The sequence below is a fragment of the Mesoplodon mirus genome (assembly GCF_964341445.2).
Source record: "Mesoplodon mirus genome assembly, chromosome: 4".
NCBI lineage: Eukaryota > Metazoa > Chordata > Mammalia > Artiodactyla > Ziphiidae > Mesoplodon > Mesoplodon mirus.
In genome coordinates, this window is record NC_138979.1 from 97900916 (window position 1) to 97920616 (window position 19701).

Genomic DNA, 19701 nt, shown 5'->3' on the forward strand with positions numbered 1-19701 from the left:
CGAAGACCCCATTGAGTGCCAAACGACAGATGGAGCTGGTGGTCAGAACACGGCCCCACCAGGGGCTTCTGGACAAATCAAGCCCTCCCCGGGCTGGAGCAGGGCCGATTGCGGCCGCGTCGGTCATGACCCTCCACCCCATGCCTCCCTCCCCCCTCCCCCCCATCAGCTCACACCATCTCCCAGTCTCCAAGCCCCGACCGGTTCTCGCGAGATCCGGGCAACTGAGCGCTCGGGGCCTTTTCAAATCGGGATCCGTTACCGCTTTCCCAGCCGCCGCCATTGTGGCGCTCGGAGCCCCTCAACGCAGGCGGCGCAGGCGGAGGCCGTGGCGGCGGGATGGCCGACGCCGACAAGCCCGAGGTGCTTAGGGCAGCTGGCGACGACAGCCCGCATCGGCAGCCCGCGGAGCCGCCGGGCGAGCCCCGGCGAGAACCTCACCCGCCCGAGCAGGAGAAGCAGCCGCCGCAGCACAGCAGCAGCTCCAATGGCGTTAAAATGTATTGTCTTTTCCTCCGGGGACCGGGACGAGGTGGGGGGGGGCGGGAAGTCGACCGGGGGTGCCCCACGCAGGTCTGAGCCTTGGGCCGTGGGCGGCGGGAGGTGCAGGTGCAGCCGGCCCTCTCCCGGACCCTCCCCGCCCGCCCCGAAGCGGGGGATCCCGGGTGTGGGCCTGGGGTCTGGCGCCCCTCCCCTGCTTCTGGCCCAAGACCGCGAGTCACCCCTTTTTCCCTGAATTCGGCTGGAAAACCTTTAAGCAGAGCTCGGCGGCCGCCACGGTTTGCAGAAAAATGGTCCCCCTTTTAAAGGCCAGTAGTTAGTGTTCATCACTAGGGAGTAACTAGGGATGACATCATCGGACATTTTCTCTTAACCGCCGAAGACGTTTGTAAAAGGAATATCCCCCATCTCCCCGTCCTCATTCTGAGCTTTATAAGTTCACTGTTGTTTTCTAAAGTATGTATTCATTTCTTAACTAATATATAGCAAGAGGAAGTTTAGTAATATGCTGTGAGACTGAATCCATTGTTACCCTTGAACTGGTAAGAGGTACTTTAAAAAAGGAACTGTGCGTGGTGCCTTGCTCCGCCCCCCCCCAGCTCCCTCCCCATGTTTGTCAGCCACGCAGGCTATTTAAAAAAGAACTCAGTGCGGGATGGTAGGGTCTTAATTTTGGTAAAATGGTAAAAGGAGATCTTTTTTAGTTGAAGAAAACCCACTACTTTTAAGATTGCAGCTGTCATCAGTACCGATAAAGAATGTAGTCGATTCGAATCCATAATAATGCTGTGCTCCCCTTTGTTCTTGTTATATGGGGGGAATATGAAGTCAGGCATTTGATTTGCACATGCCCAGCTCTTTAAGCCTGAAGTTGAAAGTATGTTAATAATTTAGTGAAAACACTAAATTTAGTAGAAAGTGAAAGTGAACATAATGCTTACACAAAAATAGAACAGGTAAATGTTCTTACTTTCCTTTTGTATAAGAACCTGTATAAGAACAGAACTGGACCAGTCTGTTTAAGGGTTGACTGCAGGTAGATAAGGTAGGTCTCGCAGCTCTGTTATGTACTCTTGCTCTCAACTGGATTTGAATAGGATAGGCAGTATCTTCTAGGCAAAATAGAGGTGGAACCTGGTGCACTTAGTAACTGAAGACCCAGAAAGTGAATGAAGCACTTTCTACCCTGCCTGCCAAAATGTGGGCTTTCAGGGATTTGGCATCATAAATACAAATGAAAACCAGTAGAATGATAAAAGCATTTTGTTTATACCTAAATATGGGCCTGCCAGCTCCTGAACAAAAAGTACAGCCTTGAATTATGGAGAGAAGCCGTGCTATACTTGGGTATGATTAGTGTAATGGTCTTGGTACACATAAAGCTGGTATCTAAACCTCCATTAGATCTAAAAGGCTCTAATCCCTTTTAAAGTCTCACTGGGGTTTAGCTAGACAGAAGAGGACAGAGGTGGGAAAAGAATCTCTTTCACTTCTGATTGAGGAAGAGGAAAATATAAGGTGAAGCAATGTTACCAGTAAATACAAATGCAGATTCTTTTCATATTTCTTATAATTCATCTCTCTCCCTTCCTCTTTTCCCAGTTGAGTAAAGAAGCCAGTTTACTCTCAGGGGTTTCTTGTACTGCTTATTCCTTAAGAACATATAATGGTCTATCATGGGTCAGTCACACAGAATAACTAGGGACATTTACCTGCATCAATCTAACATTCTTTTTTTTTGACCCTGGGCACCAACTGGAGTAGTTTACAACCCAACACATAAACCTTCAGTTGATTCACCATATATTTTTAATGATAAGAATTCATAGAGGTGATTAAAAATTACCAAATATTGCCTTAAAATATATGTTGCTTAGAAGTGGACAGAGTGCTGTTTGTCATCAAGACTGAAATGATTTTTACTGAGGTTAATTCATAGTAATTAAGGATGGAGGCAGCTATGTCAGAGACAGCTATGTCTTACTCCTGTTTGTATTTCCCAAGTCCTTATATTTAAAAAGGCGCAATAGGGCCTCCCTGGTGGCGCAGTGGTTGAGAGTCCGCCTGCCGATGCAGGGGATACGGGTTCGTGCCCCGGTCTGGGAGGATCCCATATGCCGCGGAGCGGCTGGGCCCGTGAGCCATGGCCGCTGGGCCTGCGCATCCGGAGCCTGTGCTCCGCAACGGGAGAGGCCGCAACAGTGAGAGGCCCGCATACCGCAAAAAGAAAAAAAAAAAAAAAAAAAAAAAGGCGCAATAAACATTTAAGAAATGCAGAAGTGAACTTATATGATCATGAAACTCATGTCCAGAGGATTTATTTGGCATGTTCACATCTTTTGACAAGAAATTAAAGATGTTTCCCTAGGTCTAGTCTTTTTTTTTATGCCAAAATGGTAGACTAGCTCTCCTTAAGTGAATGGGAAGAAAAATAGCCGTATTGTTATAACTTTATTATTCATGTGTGACTAAGTAACACCTTGGAGCATATGGAGATTCAGAGTTACATTACAATGGTTGTATAAAATATTAAGTATTGGTGCAAGGTGTAGTGTTTGAAGTGGAGTAGTATTTTTTATTATATTAGGAGTAAAGAATGGAACCGGGCTTGATTTTGGATCTCATAGCATTATGCTTTTTAAGTCACATATTGAAACTGTGTGTCCTCGTTTGTTGTTGGATACTGATTTTTCAGAAATTGATGTCAATTCGGGTAGACATAATTTAGTCTTAAGAGTAGATAATGTTTTTGTGGCTTAGAATCATCACAGTCTTTATTTCAAGTACATTACAAGGGAGATTGCTTAGATGAATAGTTCTGGAATTATTACATGGAATTCTGGATATAGTGCCAATATTTTGATATTATGTAGTATTATTTTCCTACGAGTTTTTACATATATCTTTACTGTCTTTCCCATAGTGTATTTATGACTTGGAAATGAGTTCAGAAATTGAGTAATTATAGTTCACTTTCTTAATAATCAGACTACACCTCTAGCAACTAAACTGATCTACCTTCCATAGTAATCTTAATTTATGCACTGTAGATGCGCAGTTTAACAGTATCTTTAAGATGCCACGAATTGGGGAAAACTTGAAGAAATCTCTCCCTCTGGTCATCCCTTGAGTAATAAAGAACATATCCTATATAATAACTTTACCGCTTCTTAATGGAATTGTTAGATTGTTGTAAGCTTACAACATCCATGTAAGAATAAAAGAACATAGCGAGTGTGCAGTTTTCACAGTTGGTTTCATCTAGGAATAAAATAGGCAGGGGAAGGTGTATTTGGATAGGGACTGTATAGATGTCTGCTCACCTGAACAGAGACTTAGTTTATTTTTAAAAACCTTCATTGAATTCAGCCTATTATGTAAATAGGTTCTTTGGGGAATTAAAAAGAAGTGTTTGTTCTTGTATCTACTGTACTCAGAAACCAGAGAAAAGTGCTCTTGCTGCCATTTATAGGAGTGCCACTCTGTTCAGACAGGTAGGTACTTGCTAGAGTTGGACAGTTGAGAAGACCACTTCCAGGCATGCTGTTTCTGATGAGGGAAGATGTTTGATAGTGAAGGTGTCCCTGTCAAGGTCTGAAGAGGTGGCAAAGCATGTTTGGCCCTAATGTGTCTTCCTTGATTTTAGCAGTTTTTCTGGCAGACAGTAGCATCATCTATGGGTTCTTAATTGACTATTCATTCAAAAATTAATATTTATCAAGCACATGTTACCACGCTAGATGCTGCTGACACCAATGCAGATAGTTTTTGTTCTCACAGAGTTTTACATACTATATTTATGGCTGCGTTGTTACCTGCTCAGAAAAACAGTGTCTGAAAACTGCACTATATTGTGGAACAAATGACTATAGTAAGAGGTGTGTGTGGAGCACTGCAATGTATAGATTCCCACAGTCGCTTGGCTCAGAAGATAATATAGAGCCTGGATTATGAAATCTGATTGGTTGTCAGAAGAATCCAGAAAGCTTTAAAAGATTTAGATTCCTGGATGTCATTCCCAGAGATTTTTCTTAGTATATGTTTGTGAAAAATTGCTTTAAAATCGAAGTTTTAGTTAAATAGTTTTAAATTCACTAGGGTAATTAGTGCCTTAAATCTATTGTTTCTTCTGTAAAAAAAGAAAAATTACTTTTGAAAAGTAAATTGCATTTTTAAAATGTATCTCCAGATTTTTATCTTTAGGGTTTGCTTTAAGTGTATACTTAACATGTTATAGGTGCTTGGTGGATAGCATCATATAGTTGTAATGTGATTGCAATCTTATAAATTAAATATTTTTCCAGTTAGGACCTCATTAAAAAGTAGATTTATAAAATTCTGGTTCATGTTGCATTTAAGTACTGCTTCCCTTCTCCATCCCATCCCACCATTTTAGGTGATACTACTAATAAAAATGGCATGATTCTATGAAGTACACTATCCTAGTTTATAGGTTAAAACACAGAAAATATTGGGCATGAAAATAGGATACCTTATCATTTTTCTATGTTGACCAAATTGGGAAGAGACAAAAATTATGAGAGTCATATGGGAGTATATAGATAAAATTGTGTTTTAATTATGTTCTTAAAGCAATGGAAGAGGAAAGTTCTGGGAGGAAACCATTAACCTTTAAGAGAGAAACTTTTTCTGGGTCTCATTTTTTTTTTTTTTTTTTTTTTTTTTTTGCGATATGCGGGCCTCTCACTGTTGTGGCCTCTCCCGTTGCGGAGCACAGGCTCCAGACGCGCAGGCCCAGCGGCCATGGCTCACGGGCCCAGCCGCTCCGCGGCATGTGGGATCTTCCCGGACGGGGGCACGAACCCGTGTCCCCTGCATCGGCAGGCGGACTCTCAACCACTGCGCCACCAGGGAAGCCCTGGGTCTCATTTTGTAAATTAATTTTTGTAGAGTTCTGAATGAGGCCCAGAAAGTTAATTCTCCATTAAAGGTGGAAGTTTTAATATACTCTAGGAATAAAATCACCCATTTTACCCTCTTGTTAGGTTCTAACAACGTTTATTAAGTAGTATGATGGGAAAAACTGGGTTTGTTTGAATGCTGCAGCTATTTAATACGGAAAAAAAGGAGGGTTGTTAAATGAAAACTTTGGTAATATGCCCAAATCATTGCTTTGAAAAGACATTGGGTAATTTCGAAGCTAGTAGGCTGAGTCTCCAGCTGCTTTGCTGAGGTCTAACTTAAGGGAGAATTTTGTGAAGCGAAGTGATAAATATGAAATATTTATTTAACGTAGACTTACATTATGGAAGCCACTCTGAGGTTTTCTTTTTGTTGTTCTGTTTTTTGTTTTATTTTTAATTCACAGGGAGAATGATGAATCAGTCAAAGAAGAGAAATCTGAATTAAAAGAAAAATCTACAGGAAATAAGAAAGCCAACAGATTTCATCCTTATTCAAAAGACAAGAACTCAGGCACTGGAGAAAAGAAGGGTCCAAATCGTAACAGAGTTTTTATTAGCAACATCCCATATGACATGAAATGGCAAGCCATTAAAGATCTAATGAGAGAAAAAGGTAACTATTTTTGATAAACCCATTGTTGGTAATTTTCATATAGAATGAGGAGGGAGCTAAACAAACATTTTTTTATTCCTCTTAGCCACACAGACTCAAAAAATTGATTTTTTTGACACATAAATTAATCTTTTCCTCTTCTTTCACTTGACACAATTTCATTACAAGGTAGTATGGATAAATGAAGTTTTTTTTTTTTGTTTTTTGTTTTTTTGCCATTTTAGTGGGGTAGTAGCGAACCAGCATATGCATGCCACCAAGAATTTTGTTAAAGTGATTGCTTTGTCTAGTTGAAGTTTTTATAGATTTTTAAAGGCCTATTGCATTAGGTAAGCAATACATTTAGAGCGTTAACGTATGAATAATAAGGTCTGATTATTTTTTTTTCCAAAAGCTGTTTTGTTATTATCTTGGTGGAGTCTGGAATCTGGCTGTGGAATTCATTTTGTTTGCATTGTCATGAATGTCATGATGCTGTCTCTGCAGTTCTATATTAAAATTGCGTTACTGCTGTTGCAGTTTTGTTTTCAGAATAACCTGAAAACCTTCATTTTATATACATGGTTGATTTTGGGGAAAAATATTTTTAATACTTGATCTTGTAAAAGTTAGTTTTGTTATCTCTTGAAAAACTGAGTTTCAACAGTCCTGCAAACTACTTACTTGGTTTTGAGGCTGATCTCTTCTAATAAATAAAAAAAAATTTGCATTGGTGTATCTGTTGTAAGGTGACAACTATTTGATTGGTTTTATTCATTGACTTTATTTAGAAAGTGTGTGGCTTGCTGTGAAGCATGACTTGTAAATTTAGTTTACTGACGGCAAACAAGATTGAAGACATTCAGGTAGAAAGTCACCTTAAAACAGCTGTTGTGTGTAGGCGACCAAAGTTATTTGAAAAGTGCTAATGTTGATGTTTTTAATATGATAGGCTAAGGGACCATTTGTATGTATATGTGCATTTGTTCACCAACTATATCATGCTGGCCAAAATATGATCTGTAGCATGAATTAGGTTAATATGGTTGTTAGCTTTTTTAGAGAATGTGGATGATGTACATTTCTGAAAATTAGTTAAATTTACATAGCCATTGACAGGAGGTACGTTGGTCTGGTTTTGATTGTTGGTGAATAATAGGTGCTTTTCTGTAGAGTTGTGCACAGGTGTGCAGTAAAGCAAGATATTGGTGTTTAAATGTATTGTTTCTTGGTATCTTCCTTTTGTATGTCTTATGTAGTTGGTGAGGTTACATACGTGGAGCTCTTTAAGGATGCGGAAGGAAAATCAAGGGTAAGTGCTGTGGGCAATAATCTGCTTGAGGTTTAAAAGTTCCTCAGCAGTTTACTTCTTGTATAATACTTGTACCAGTTTTTGGAAACTTAAGTTTCATTTTGTTTTACTTTATTATGAAAGATTTGAGGCTTTATACTAGCAAGTCTGACACTTATACAAACCAAACTAGGTGCCTTGAAGGGATGGGTTTTGTAAATGCTCATAAAGGGCGTTCACTTTTCTAATGCTCTAAGGTAATGCTTCTTAGCCAATAGATTTTAATATAGGATATTTTTTGTTGTGTTTTGATGTCTTTAAGGATATTTTAAAAATCACTGAATTGATAATATTTCCTAAGAGTTCTATGAGAGGCCTATAGCTTAAAGGTGTTAAATCAGAATGTACGTTTGAAACTTGCACTGAAGAGCCTAATTTGGTAGCCTGCAGGACTACATAAAAGGCAGTGCTCTGACCAATTGGTATGAATAACATTGATGATTAAATTGACATAGAAGGAATTGGTTGATAGTAGATTTTGATTTTAGCAAGAAAGCAATATATTGAAGAATATAATGGAAAGCTTTTTAACAATGTTTAATTATACTAGCAAAAACCAGTTGGGTGCATGAGAAATAAAAACTTTGTCATCACATTCAAATGGCACTTTGAACAGTAATATTGACAAGGAATTATTTAAAAACTGATTCTACTAATTTGTTTCTTTAGCATAGTTTTTTTTTAATATACTTACAACTGGATGCTATTAAATTGTGTGCAGCCAGTTTTGAGAACTTTGTTTAACATTAGATTAATATTTCCTATTTTGATTTTAATAAAATTGAAAATTTTACATTAAAAACTATTTGTGTACCATATATCTTTCAAAAATATTCGTAACAATGTAAAGATAGGTATTTGAGAGCCTTCAGTTACTTCCTTGAGTTACTTTTGATTGAATTTGTGGTATGACATTACTTTAGTTTTAAAGAAGATCATCTAAAAGTTAAAATGGGCTCCAAGCTTGTTAGATGCTAGATTCTACAATCTTAAATAGATAGATCTAAAAGTTTACAGAAAATTTGTGGTCACGTGCCTGTTACGTTCTGGAGGTCTAAAAGACAAAGAATGATTGTATTACTGATTTTTAATGATTTAAATGTTAGAATCTGCCATTAACTTCGTCTACTGATCCAGAACTTTTTTTCTTTTGCATATATTGACAAATCTACCTGGATATAGGGTTGTGGGTAAGAATTTTCTTTTTTTAAGTATCTTAAGTCAAATTTAAACTTATGATTGGAAAAAAAATCTTAGTACATAAACATTTCCTATAAATTTTTTCCCCATTAAGTGTGGTTGAATTCAAAGATGAAGAATTTGTCAAGAAAGCACTAGAAACTATGAACAAATATGATCTTAGCGGAAGACCCTTGAATATCAAAGAGGTAAGATTTCTTATATTTGGAATAATTTAAACATTTGAATTGTAAGGACATGTCTTCTTTGGATTTTCATCTAGTAAGGTTATTTATCTGATTACAGCATTTTTTTTTAAAGGGTAGATGCTTACTAAAGCATTATATAATTGATGATAGTTTTGCTTGTACATGATTTCCTATTTGCCCTTAAGCAGTATCCTATGTATATGATTTGTTCCAAGTTATTATAAGCAGGGATGTATGATTCTAAAAAATTACAGGACACAGAAATTTAAAGATGACAAACTTAAGGTGCTGACTTTTTTATACCAAGTTTATACTTGGTATAAACATTTTCAGTTTTTAGACTGTGTTATTAGATTTAAGAAATATTGTAGATATTCTAGTTGATAATTAGTTTGCTTAATAATGCAAATACCGTATGGATTTGAATAAAATTGATATTCACTTTTAATAAAATTAACCTGAAACTATGCCAGATTAAAATTTAAGAAAAGTTATAAATTGGTTAGTGAAATTTATAACTGGAACTTGGAAACCCCTAAAGTGTAGATGTTCCCGTTGTATGAAGCAGTGTATAAATATGTTGACAAAAGAATGATCGGAAGATACGTGAAAAACTGTTTACAGTTAGGTGTAGTTTACCTTGGAAATGATTAGTTTGAATAGAAGTCATTTTCATGTCTTTCTTTAGTTCATATTGTTGATCTTATCTGAATAGTTGATCACAGACCACGTATGTATATATCCTTGCTAAAGTCTATAGTAAAAAATGATAAAGGATGTAACTTTGGGACCCTGAAGAGTTTCCACCAACATGGATACAAAACATTGTAGAGCAGTACTGTCAGTCACAACTTAATTTAGTATGGTATTGGTCTGAGTCCCAGCTCTATCACTTTCTAGCTGTGTGACTTCGTTGAGTTATTCTCTAAACCTTAGTAATTATGATAGTATACAGATAATACTTACCTAGTTAGGGTTTTTATGAGGATTAAATGGAGATACATTTATGAGGATTAAAAAAACTCAGGCTCTGGCATCAGAGAATCTGACCCAGGGCAAATTACTTAACCTCTCTGTTTTCTTATCACTAAAATGGGTATGATACTAGAATCTATCTGATAGTGTTATGAGGACTCAAAGAGTTAATATATGTAAAACAATAAATGTTACATATTTGTTATAATTATATAAAGCACTTAGCACAGTGCTGAAAATGTAGTAACTACATAATAAATGTTAGCTGTAATAATAATTTTAACTTAAAAAAATTAATTAATTTATTTTGGCTGCGTTGGGTTTTTGTTGCTTTGCGTGGGCTTTCTCTAGTTGTGGCTGGTGGGGGGTTCTCTTCATTGCAGTGCACGGGCTTCTTATTGCAGAGGCTTCTCTTGTTGCGGAGCACAGGCTCTAGGCACACGGGCTTCAGTTGTTGTGGCACTTGGGCTCAGTAGTTGTGGCTTGCAGGCTCTAGCGTGCAGGCTCAGTAGTTGTGGTGCACCGGCTTAGTTGCTCTGCGGTATGTGGGATCTTCCTGGACCAGGGCTCAAACCCATGTCCCCTGCATTAGCAGATGGATTCTTTACCACTGTGCCACCAGGGAAGTCCTGTAATAATAATTTTGATTGTTGTTATTCCCGCCCAAGGTGGGAGTGTTACTGGTCCTTGGTCTCTTGTTCCAGGATATGAGGTGATAATAGCTTAAAATTAAAGGCCATGCTGCCAACAAATACAGGTATCCCATATCCCTTTATTGGAGTCAGCTTCTGAATTTCTCTAATTCTATTTGAGCCTAGGGGCTTATTCTTTCCTTTCTTTTTTTTTTCTTTTTAAATGTTTTGACTGAGATGTAGAAAATTGGTAGAGAAAGTTTAGACTGTTGTAATCTGTGCCAGCCATTTATTTGGTAATTTTTATGCGTAAGCCAGGACCAGTTTTCCGGAAATGTGCTGATAACCTAATAATTTCCCATAAGGGTGACATTTGTAGAACAGCCACCATTTGGGAAGTTATTATTTTGAGAATTATGACTTGCTTTTTTATGATGTTTCCTATTCCTCTTCAAATGACCAGTGTTATATGGAATTCCCTGGCGGTCCAGTGGTTAGGACTCTGTGGTCTCACTGCCGAGGGCCGGGGTTCAGTTCCTAGTCGGGGAACTAAGATCCCACGAGGCTCAAAGTGTGGCCAAAAAAAAAAAAAGACAAGTATTATAGATTCTGTGTCTTTTTTTTTTTTTAAACTGGAAAAAAAGTTTATTGGATGCTAAAGGCCAAGCCCGTATTGTTTGTGTTCTTTTAACACATTGTAGATCCTCAGTAATATTTCAGAGATCCTATAATAAAGTTATGTGATCCAAGTTGATATCGGATACTCCCATTTTTTTACTTCCTAAAGAGAAAAATGGTTGAGTTTGGCATGGCTAAATGATGAGGTGTTCTTTATTCAGTTAACTTTTTTGGATTAATATCTCTAAAGGTCCCTTTCTTGGAATTATCTGATTTTCACATGGGTGGCTGGGGTCAGTGCTGAGAAATACTAGTTCGAGTCTAGGGAAAAGTATATTTCCAATGTTCATTAACAGATATTAGAATTGCATTTTTAAATTTAATTAAGGGCCTCCCTGGTGGCGCAGTGGTTGAGAGTCCGCCTGCCGATGCAGGGGATACGGGTTCGTGCCCCGGTCCGGGAGGATCCCATATGCCGCGGAGCGGCTGGGCCCGTGAGCCATGGCCGCTGAGCCTGCGCATCCGGAGCCTGTGCTCTGCAACGGGAGAGGCCACAACAGTGAGAGGCCCGCATACCGCAAACAAACAAACAAAAAAATTTAATTAAGTGAGGTTTAGTAGTAGTTGTAAACTTATTATAGGCCCTCTCATGGCAGTAGCAGGCAGTGACTGGCAGGCTGACATCTAAGGAGAAAAGAGGAATAAAAATCATGCTATATAGTAGGTGGTTTTACATAATTTGTATTTTATATATGTTTTATATGTGTGTTTATATTTTTGTGTGTATATATGTTTATATGTCATACCTAAAAAAATCAAAATATAACTATGTTTTATTAATGTTAAGATGTAAAGGACAAACAGTCTGACTATCTTAGTGGTTCATGAAGCATCTTCCCTGCTATGTCCTCCTCCTTCCCCCATAGGTAACCACTATTCTAAGTTTTGTATTTGTGCAAGGTTTTGAAACCTTAGACCTGAAGCATTTATTTATTAACTTAAAGAGTTTTATAGCATTCTTCAAAACATCAATTTCTTTGCTTTTGTATTTCTTTTTATTTCTTCATGGTGATGGAATACATTGGATGCCAGAATATCTTTATTCTTACATTCACTTCACCTTCTGTTTTCCAGCCTTTCTAGAAAATTTATTAAAGTCATCCAACTTTCTTTTTATTAGTATTCCCAGGTGGAGGCCAGCAGAGTAGAGTTTATGGTTACATATATCATAATCATTTGGTATTGCAGATGATAGTCTATCTGTGTGTTTATGTGGTTTTTGTTTGTTTTTTGTACTCTACTTACTGAGATGAGTGAGAAGTATGTTTAACCTTGCCTTTTTTGCTTTGTTTAAAGGCAGCATATTTCTCTTAAAAGTCAATGGACTAAAGAAAACAAAAACAAAAACCAACCAATGTTTAGTACCATTCTTCATGCCTTTCTTTATCTCCCTTCTCCCTCCATCTCAGATCATAATCATTGTTGAGGATGGAAAGAGGTTGGAAGGTGGATAATTGTATTTTGTTCGGGAATGAAATTTACACATTATAACAGTTCCCCTCTACCCCAGTATTCGGGGGTTTTATAACAGGCTGTTCTTCTGTTGAAAGCTTTGAGTTAGTATGAATTTGGCATTACATTGGGCATATAGTGGTCAGAATAAGAGTCACAGTAAGTATTTTGTTCCTCTTTGAGTTATGTGGATTTATGTGTGTGTGCCATATACTTGTATACCTGTATGAGGACAAAATTAAACTAATTTCAAGTTCTTAAGTGACTTTAGTGATTGGAAAGAGGTATTTAATTGACATCCCTGGAGACTGAAATCTTTTGTCTATCCACAGGTTTTTATGGGACTGAATTCTCTGGATGAGAAAAAAGCTCACTCTTCAAGAGGGCCACTAATTTGAGCCAGTTGGGATAGCTGCTGTAGAATTTGAAGTTGTTATTTTAGTGATATAGACTTACTGATGTATCTGGTGGCATTTAACATTCACTGTGTGTTATAGGATCCTGATGGAGAAAATGCTCGTAGGGCACTGCAACGAACAGGAGGATCATTTCCAGGAGGACATGTACCCGACATGGGATCGGGATTGATGAATTTACCACCTTCCATTCTCAATAATCCAAACATTCCTCCTGAGGTTATCAGTAATTTGCAGGCTGGTAGACTTGGTTCCACAATTTTTGTTGCTAATGTAAGTTTAAGCTTTACTCTAAAAATTTGCCATTCAGATATTTAGTTCTAATCATGAGATTATTTAATTAGATGAATGGGTCATAGGTTTATAGAACATTTTGCTTGTTTTTAACTAAGCAAAACAGTAATTATTGTAAACTCAAACCCAATTTAAGTCCATAAATATAAGGTCAGAGTGTAAATACGAGTATTTAGGATTTTTTAAAACAGAACTGTGGAATTTATAAACACTTAAGCAGTTCTTGAAATTATGTACTTACATTATATGTGATTTTTGTTCATACTGGTAAATGGATTTCTTTCTTTAGCTTTGATATTTGATATTTGTGAATGTGCATGTTGTAGTTGGTTTGTCATTTGTTCTAAGCTTTTGGAAGTCAGTGATATCAACCATACTTTCCAAAATCTGAATTTCTGTCAGTAAAAATAGATATGAAAGTTTCAAATGTACAAAACAGGATTGAGCAGCTCTGAGAGACTGTTTCGGGAACTAAAAAAATTAAGGGTAAGGAACAATGTAGATGTAGCTTAACCGATCTTTAACAATTTAAGATGTTTCTACGTGAAGACTATTGATACACTGTTTAACAAGAATTATAGTTCTTTATATTTTTGAGAGTTTAGAAAAGATTTGTATTATTTATAAGTGGGGAGAGGAGTTAATAGGTATGTAACTTTATATAATTTTATATTAAGCTTGACTTCAAAGTTGGTTGGAAGAAGCTAAAGGAAGTGTTCAGCATAGCTGGAACTGTAAAGCGGGCAGATATTAAAGAAGACAAAGATGGCAAGAGCAGAGGAATGGGCACAGTCACTTTTGAACAAGCAATTGAAGCAGTTCAAGCAATTTGTATCCTGATTTACACTTTAGCATTATTTAATAAGGTTGAAGAAGTTTGATACCGTTTTGTGGGGATTATGGAATTTAAGGTTGCAGTTTGATACCGTTTTGTGGGGATTATGGAATTTAAGGTTGCCTGGCTTAGAAATGTGTATTAGAATTTGGTCTCCAGCACATAAAACCTTTACTATGTCCAAGTACTAAAGTCACTCTTAAAACTTGAATTAGCCATATTGTATAGGCCTGGTATGAACTTTTTTCTACTTTCTCTTCCTACCACAACTAATTGTATACATGCTGTTGACAGTAATGTAATTCATTGTGCATTAATACAGTTGCTTTAAATGAAGCCTTGTTAATTTTCTTTTTGCAGTGGTTGAATTAAAAGATATTTATAAAATAAAACTATAAAGCAAAGAACTGAAGATTTTTGAGTATGCGGAATAGACTAATACAAATAAGTAAAATACTAAGGACGTTTTTTTAAAATAACAGAGATAGTCTGATGCTAAATATGATTATTAAAAATGTGTTTGTGTTCAAGTATAATTTCATAGTTGCCTAACTGGCTTTCCTTGACTGAACCAACAGCTATGTTCAATGGGCAATTTTTGTTTGATAGACCTATGCATGTGAAAATGGTGAGTTCCTGTATATCACTTCAACTCTCCAACCTCTTCAAATGTTTTACCTGCTCTCTTCTATGTTACAGATCTTTTTAATTATATATTAACCATATAATAAACTTTTTTGCAATTAGGATGACAAGTCTGTCCCTCATGAAGACTACCGTTCACATGATAGTAAAACACCACAATTACCACGTAAGTAAAAGCTATTATTAGAAGTAATACAGACTATTCTTTTTCAATTTCATTATATGCTAAGCAAAACTTTATTTTTGTGCCTACTTCCCAAGTTGCCCACAGTTTGGTGTTTGGAGTTATGGAGCTAGTTTGGCATAATTGATTATATGTGACAGACACTTTTCTTTCTTTTTGTAGTTTTTCCTGATTATAAAAGCAATATATACTAAAAAATTTGTTAAGCTCATATGTGAGGGGGAAAAAAAATCGTTGTGATTTTACCACCCATGAGTAACCTCCATTATAACATTTTTGTGCATTTCCTTCCAGTCTTTCCTTCTAGGTGTATTTTTTTACATAGTTGAGAACTACCATATAAATAATTTTCTATTTTTTTGTTTAACAAAAACATTATTCTATGTTAAAAATTCTTTCCAAAATTTATTGGCTATTAATAATCTATCATACGGATGCTCCATAACTATTTCACTGTTATGTATATTTTAGGTATTTTAACATTTTCCCTTTAATCACCAATAGAGTTTTTTCTTTTTCTTTCTTTTTGTATATAAATCTTTGGTATGTTTTTGGTTATTTCCTTAAGATAGATATCTTGATGTAGATTTACAGGTTTTCAGGTATGCGCGTTGATGAGTATTATCAAATTGTTTTCCAAAGGATTATAAAACAGCAATATGATGTACTTAACATCTGTGTCTCAATACCCCATGTTCAAAATGAGGATGCTTGATAGTACCTACTTCATGGGGTTGGCATGAGTATTACATGAATTAATATATAGTATATGTAAAGCACTTAGAACAGTTCTGGCATAATGTAAGCACTCAGTAAATACTATCTCGTGTTCTTACTTTTTGTTGTATTTTCTCTGGTTATTATTAAAGTTTTTTTCCATAAAATATTTAAAATATACAGACAAATATAAAATCACTAGTGTAGCTGTGTAGACCATATTTGTTTTAGGTGATTTTTCTTTAAAATAAAATTTTACAGATAAAGATTCTTCTCCCCTACCATCTCCCAAGATACCTTACCTAGAGGAAACAACTTATGAATACAGTGTTTATCATTTAGGTTTTAATAACGTGATCACACATTTATACATCCATAAACATTATATGAAATTGTTTTGCTGGATTTAAAATTTGGTGTGAGTGAAATTATATTGTGCCTATTATTCTGCAACTTGCTGGTTTTGGTTTAACATTGTTTCTGAGATTTATGTTGATAGATTGTAGCTCTAGTTCCTTTATTTTAACTGCTAATACCACATTTTACATATATATTTTTTAGGTTATTCTAATTTTTTGTTATTAGAAACAATACTAAGTTGAGTGTTTTGTTCTTTTTCTCTTAGAATAATATGTTCTCAATGTTTGCTAGAAATTATTTGTAGAACTGGCCTTGTATTGTTTGTGGGAAGATTTTTAACTATTTATTGTTCATATTTCCTATTGCTTCTTGACTCAATTGTGATAATTTCTACTTTTCTGAGAATTTTACTGTTTTTCTTCATCTTCAGATTTATTGGCATAAAATAGTCTCTAAATTTTTGCCACATCTATAGTTCTTTTTTAAATTCCAGTGGTTTGCAATTTGTCTTTTTTTCTTTTTTAAAAAAAATGTATTTATTTTATTTATTTTTTGCTGCATTGGGTCTTTGCTGCTGCTCATGGGCTTTCTCTAATTGCGGTGAGCGGGGGCTACTCTTCGTTGCGGTGCATGGGCTTCTCATTGCCGTGTCTTCTCTTGTTGCAGAGCACAGGCTATAGGCGCGCAGGCTTCAGTAGTTGTGGTGCGTGGGCTCAGTAGTTGTGGCTCGCAGGCTCTAGAGCACAGGCTCAGTAGTTGTGGATGGACTTTGTTGCTCTGCAGCACGTGAGATCTTCCCGGACCAGGGCTCGAGCCTGTGTCCCCTACATTGGCAGGCGGATTCTTAACCACTGCGCCACCAAGGAAGCCCCCTTAGTCAGTTTTTCTTAGAGATTTGTCAGTTTTATTAGTGCTTTCAAAGAAGTGAATTCCATTTTTTATATTTTAATTTATTCTCTTAGTTTTATTTCCTTCTCTATTTCTTTGGGTTTAGTCTCTTATTTTTGTCCTAACTCCTTAAGTTGAATGTGTACTTCACTAATTTGCAGCCTCTTTTTTAATACAAGTAGTTAGGACTAAATTTGGCCACTATATACAAGTTTTGCTATAGAGTGTCTTTATTGTGATTTAATTTTTATTAAATTGCCATTATGATTTCTTCCTAAGTCATATATTTTTGAATTTCCAAATGTAAACTTTTTTTCTTACTAACTTCTAACTTAACAGTGTGGTCATAGAAGATGGTCTCTGTGATTCCTTGGAATCAATTAATTAATTTGGACTTCGCATTGTGGCCTAATATATGATACATTTTAATAAATACTTCAGGTGTGCAGTATACTGTTCTGTATATGTCCATTAAATCAAGTTTGTTAATCATTTGAATTATATCTCTGCTAGTAATTTTGTCTGCTTGTGCTATCAATTACTGAGATAAGTGTATGGTAAAATCCCCTGCTGTAATGGTGAATTTGCATATTTTTTCTTGTTTTTACTTGAACTATTTTGAAACTAATTCAGTAGGTGCATGCAGGTTTAGAACTGATATATTTTCTTAGTGAATCAAGATTTTATCATTATAGAGTGATTTCATACTTAGTAACTACCTTTAAGTCATTTTTCTAATAGTAATGTAGATACAACAGCTTTGTTTTGTTTATTCACATTTGTAGATTTATTTGGATTAATTCCCATTATCTTATTTTGTGTTTTATTTTTCTGTGTTTTACAAATGTTTATATTTATTTTTCTCCTACCTTTCTCTTTTGGTGGTTATTCTGGATATTTTAATATGTCTATATAAAGTCTGAAGTTAATATAGTTATTCTCAATAGTAGAATGACCTTTGAATGCTCTAATTCTAATCACTTTCCTACTGAATTATATGCTGTTATTGCTCAATGTTTTAGTTATATATTGCTTTGTTTCCAGTCCCACAAATTAGGCATTATTATTACTTATCATCTGCTTTCACAGGCCCTGGCACTATTTTTTTCCCCTGAAGCATATATTTTAAAAGCTCTTTCAGTGAGTATCTGTTGTTAGTAAATTCTCTTAATTTTGGTTTGTCTATAAATGTCTTCAAAGATAGTTTCACTGGTTATATAGTTTAAGGTGCTTATTTTCTCTCAACACTTTAAAAATATTCCAGTCTACTGGCTTCTGTTGTTGCTATCGAGTCAGCTATCATTTGAACTGTCCTTTCTTTATAGATAAGCTGTGCTCTTCATGTAGCTGATTTTAAGATCTTTGTCTTTGGCATGCAGTTTTACTACAGTGTGGATGTGGATTACTGTTTATTGGGCTTTCACAATTGAGAATTCAGTTTTTTAAAATAAATTCTCAAAAATTCTCAGCTTATATGTCTTTGAATATTACCTGTTCTCCCTTTGTAGGGCAGTCCTTTCCTGCCCTTCCTTATCACTCAGGGTGTCATCTATTAATATCCTGGTTTTATAAGTAGGGGCTTTTGATTTACCTTTCCACTGTTAGTACTTTTCAGTTTATTTAGATTTTAAAATTACATTCATACTTTTATATCTGTTCTTTTCAAGATTTATGGTTTTATGTACTCTTTTCTATTGAGATGTAATATGAACTCATAGACTTTAACAGAATCAGTTTGTTGTTTTAGTTAAGTTAATCATTATTAACCTCCCTATTTTTTTCCTTTCTCCCCAACCCCCCACTTCTTTTTCTCAAATTATTATAACTTGGCAAGTGGGGACCTCTCATTTCCTATGCCTCTGCTATTACTTTCTGGTGAGAATGGGATTTCCCAGATCCATGAAGATTTTTTTTGTTCAAAGACATGAGATTGGCCTACTTTCAAAGAGCCCTGGTTCCTTTTAGTGAAGAGTGATATCAGAGATGAAAATAAGAGTTTTAGGTGTAGACATGAGCATTGTTGATAGTCAAGTGTGCTATTGCTTTGAACCATTTTTAGGGACTGAGCTAAAAAAGATATTTCTTTTACCAGGTCACATTGATCTCTCTCCAATTTAACACGACATGCTTCTGTACTCTTTTTAAAAAAATATATATAGTATATGGTTTTCTCAGCCCTTACCACTTACTAATAGCTACATTGACTAGCAAGAACTTTTTAGCCAAACTCAGATTTAGTAGAATAAAACAGTTCCCACAGTCTTTAAGTCATCAGATTATCTTCTTACAGTCTCTTTTCGGTGAACTTAGTTTAAGAGAGAAAGTAAAAAGAATACTGGATTTAGAGACAGAAAACTTGAATTCTAGTCTTAGCTTAATCACGTAGTTAAATGGCATTGTACAAGTAACTTAACGGTCTCAAAAATTACCTCATCTGTGGATAATAGATGTGAAAACACTGTATACCATAGTATATAAATTAAAATACCATATAAATATAAATAAATGTATTTATTTATATAAATAAATATTTATGTCAATGATAAAACTAGGTAATGTAACGTTTGCTTTATTCAATGTTTTCATGTTTGTTGACGTTTTAGTTTTATTTGAACCATCTGAAAAGTAATTCCTAGGTTTTAAGAGGGTCTACAGATTCAAGCAAGATTCTTATTTTCAGATGTGTATGTCATTTATAAGGTGGTTCAAAATCCTCTTGGTATTTCATTACTCTTTCAGTATGCCTTTAACTGGGATATAAGATGGATCTGCTTCATAAAACACTTCTCATTAGTAAATGATATTATAGTGAGGCTTCAATGTGCTGCATTCCAATGAAAACAAGAACTGGTGCTCTTATTTACAAAT

General features: G+C 35.7%; 1 protein-coding gene across 2 annotated transcripts in view; it reads left to right on the forward strand.

The window, feature by feature from the left end:
• The first annotated feature begins 235 nt into the window (after window positions 1-235).
• The window catches only part of MYEF2 (myelin expression factor 2), a 32766-nt gene continuing 13300 nt past the window's right edge, over window positions 236-19701 (forward strand). For both annotated transcript variants that reach the window (XM_082620116.1, XM_082620115.1), the window contains exons 1-9: window positions 236-500; window positions 5831-6039; window positions 7278-7330; window positions 8552-8559; window positions 8664-8757; window positions 12992-13183; window positions 13882-14035; window positions 14618-14667; window positions 14787-14850. In XM_082620116.1, the coding sequence (XP_082476242.1) occupies window positions 340-500; window positions 5831-6039; window positions 7278-7330; window positions 8552-8559; window positions 8664-8757; window positions 12992-13183; window positions 13882-14035; window positions 14618-14667; window positions 14787-14850 (985 nt within the window). In that variant the 5' untranslated portion in view covers window positions 236-339. The remainder of the gene's footprint in view (window positions 501-5830; window positions 6040-7277; window positions 7331-8551; window positions 8560-8663; window positions 8758-12991; window positions 13184-13881; window positions 14036-14617; window positions 14668-14786; window positions 14851-19701) is intronic.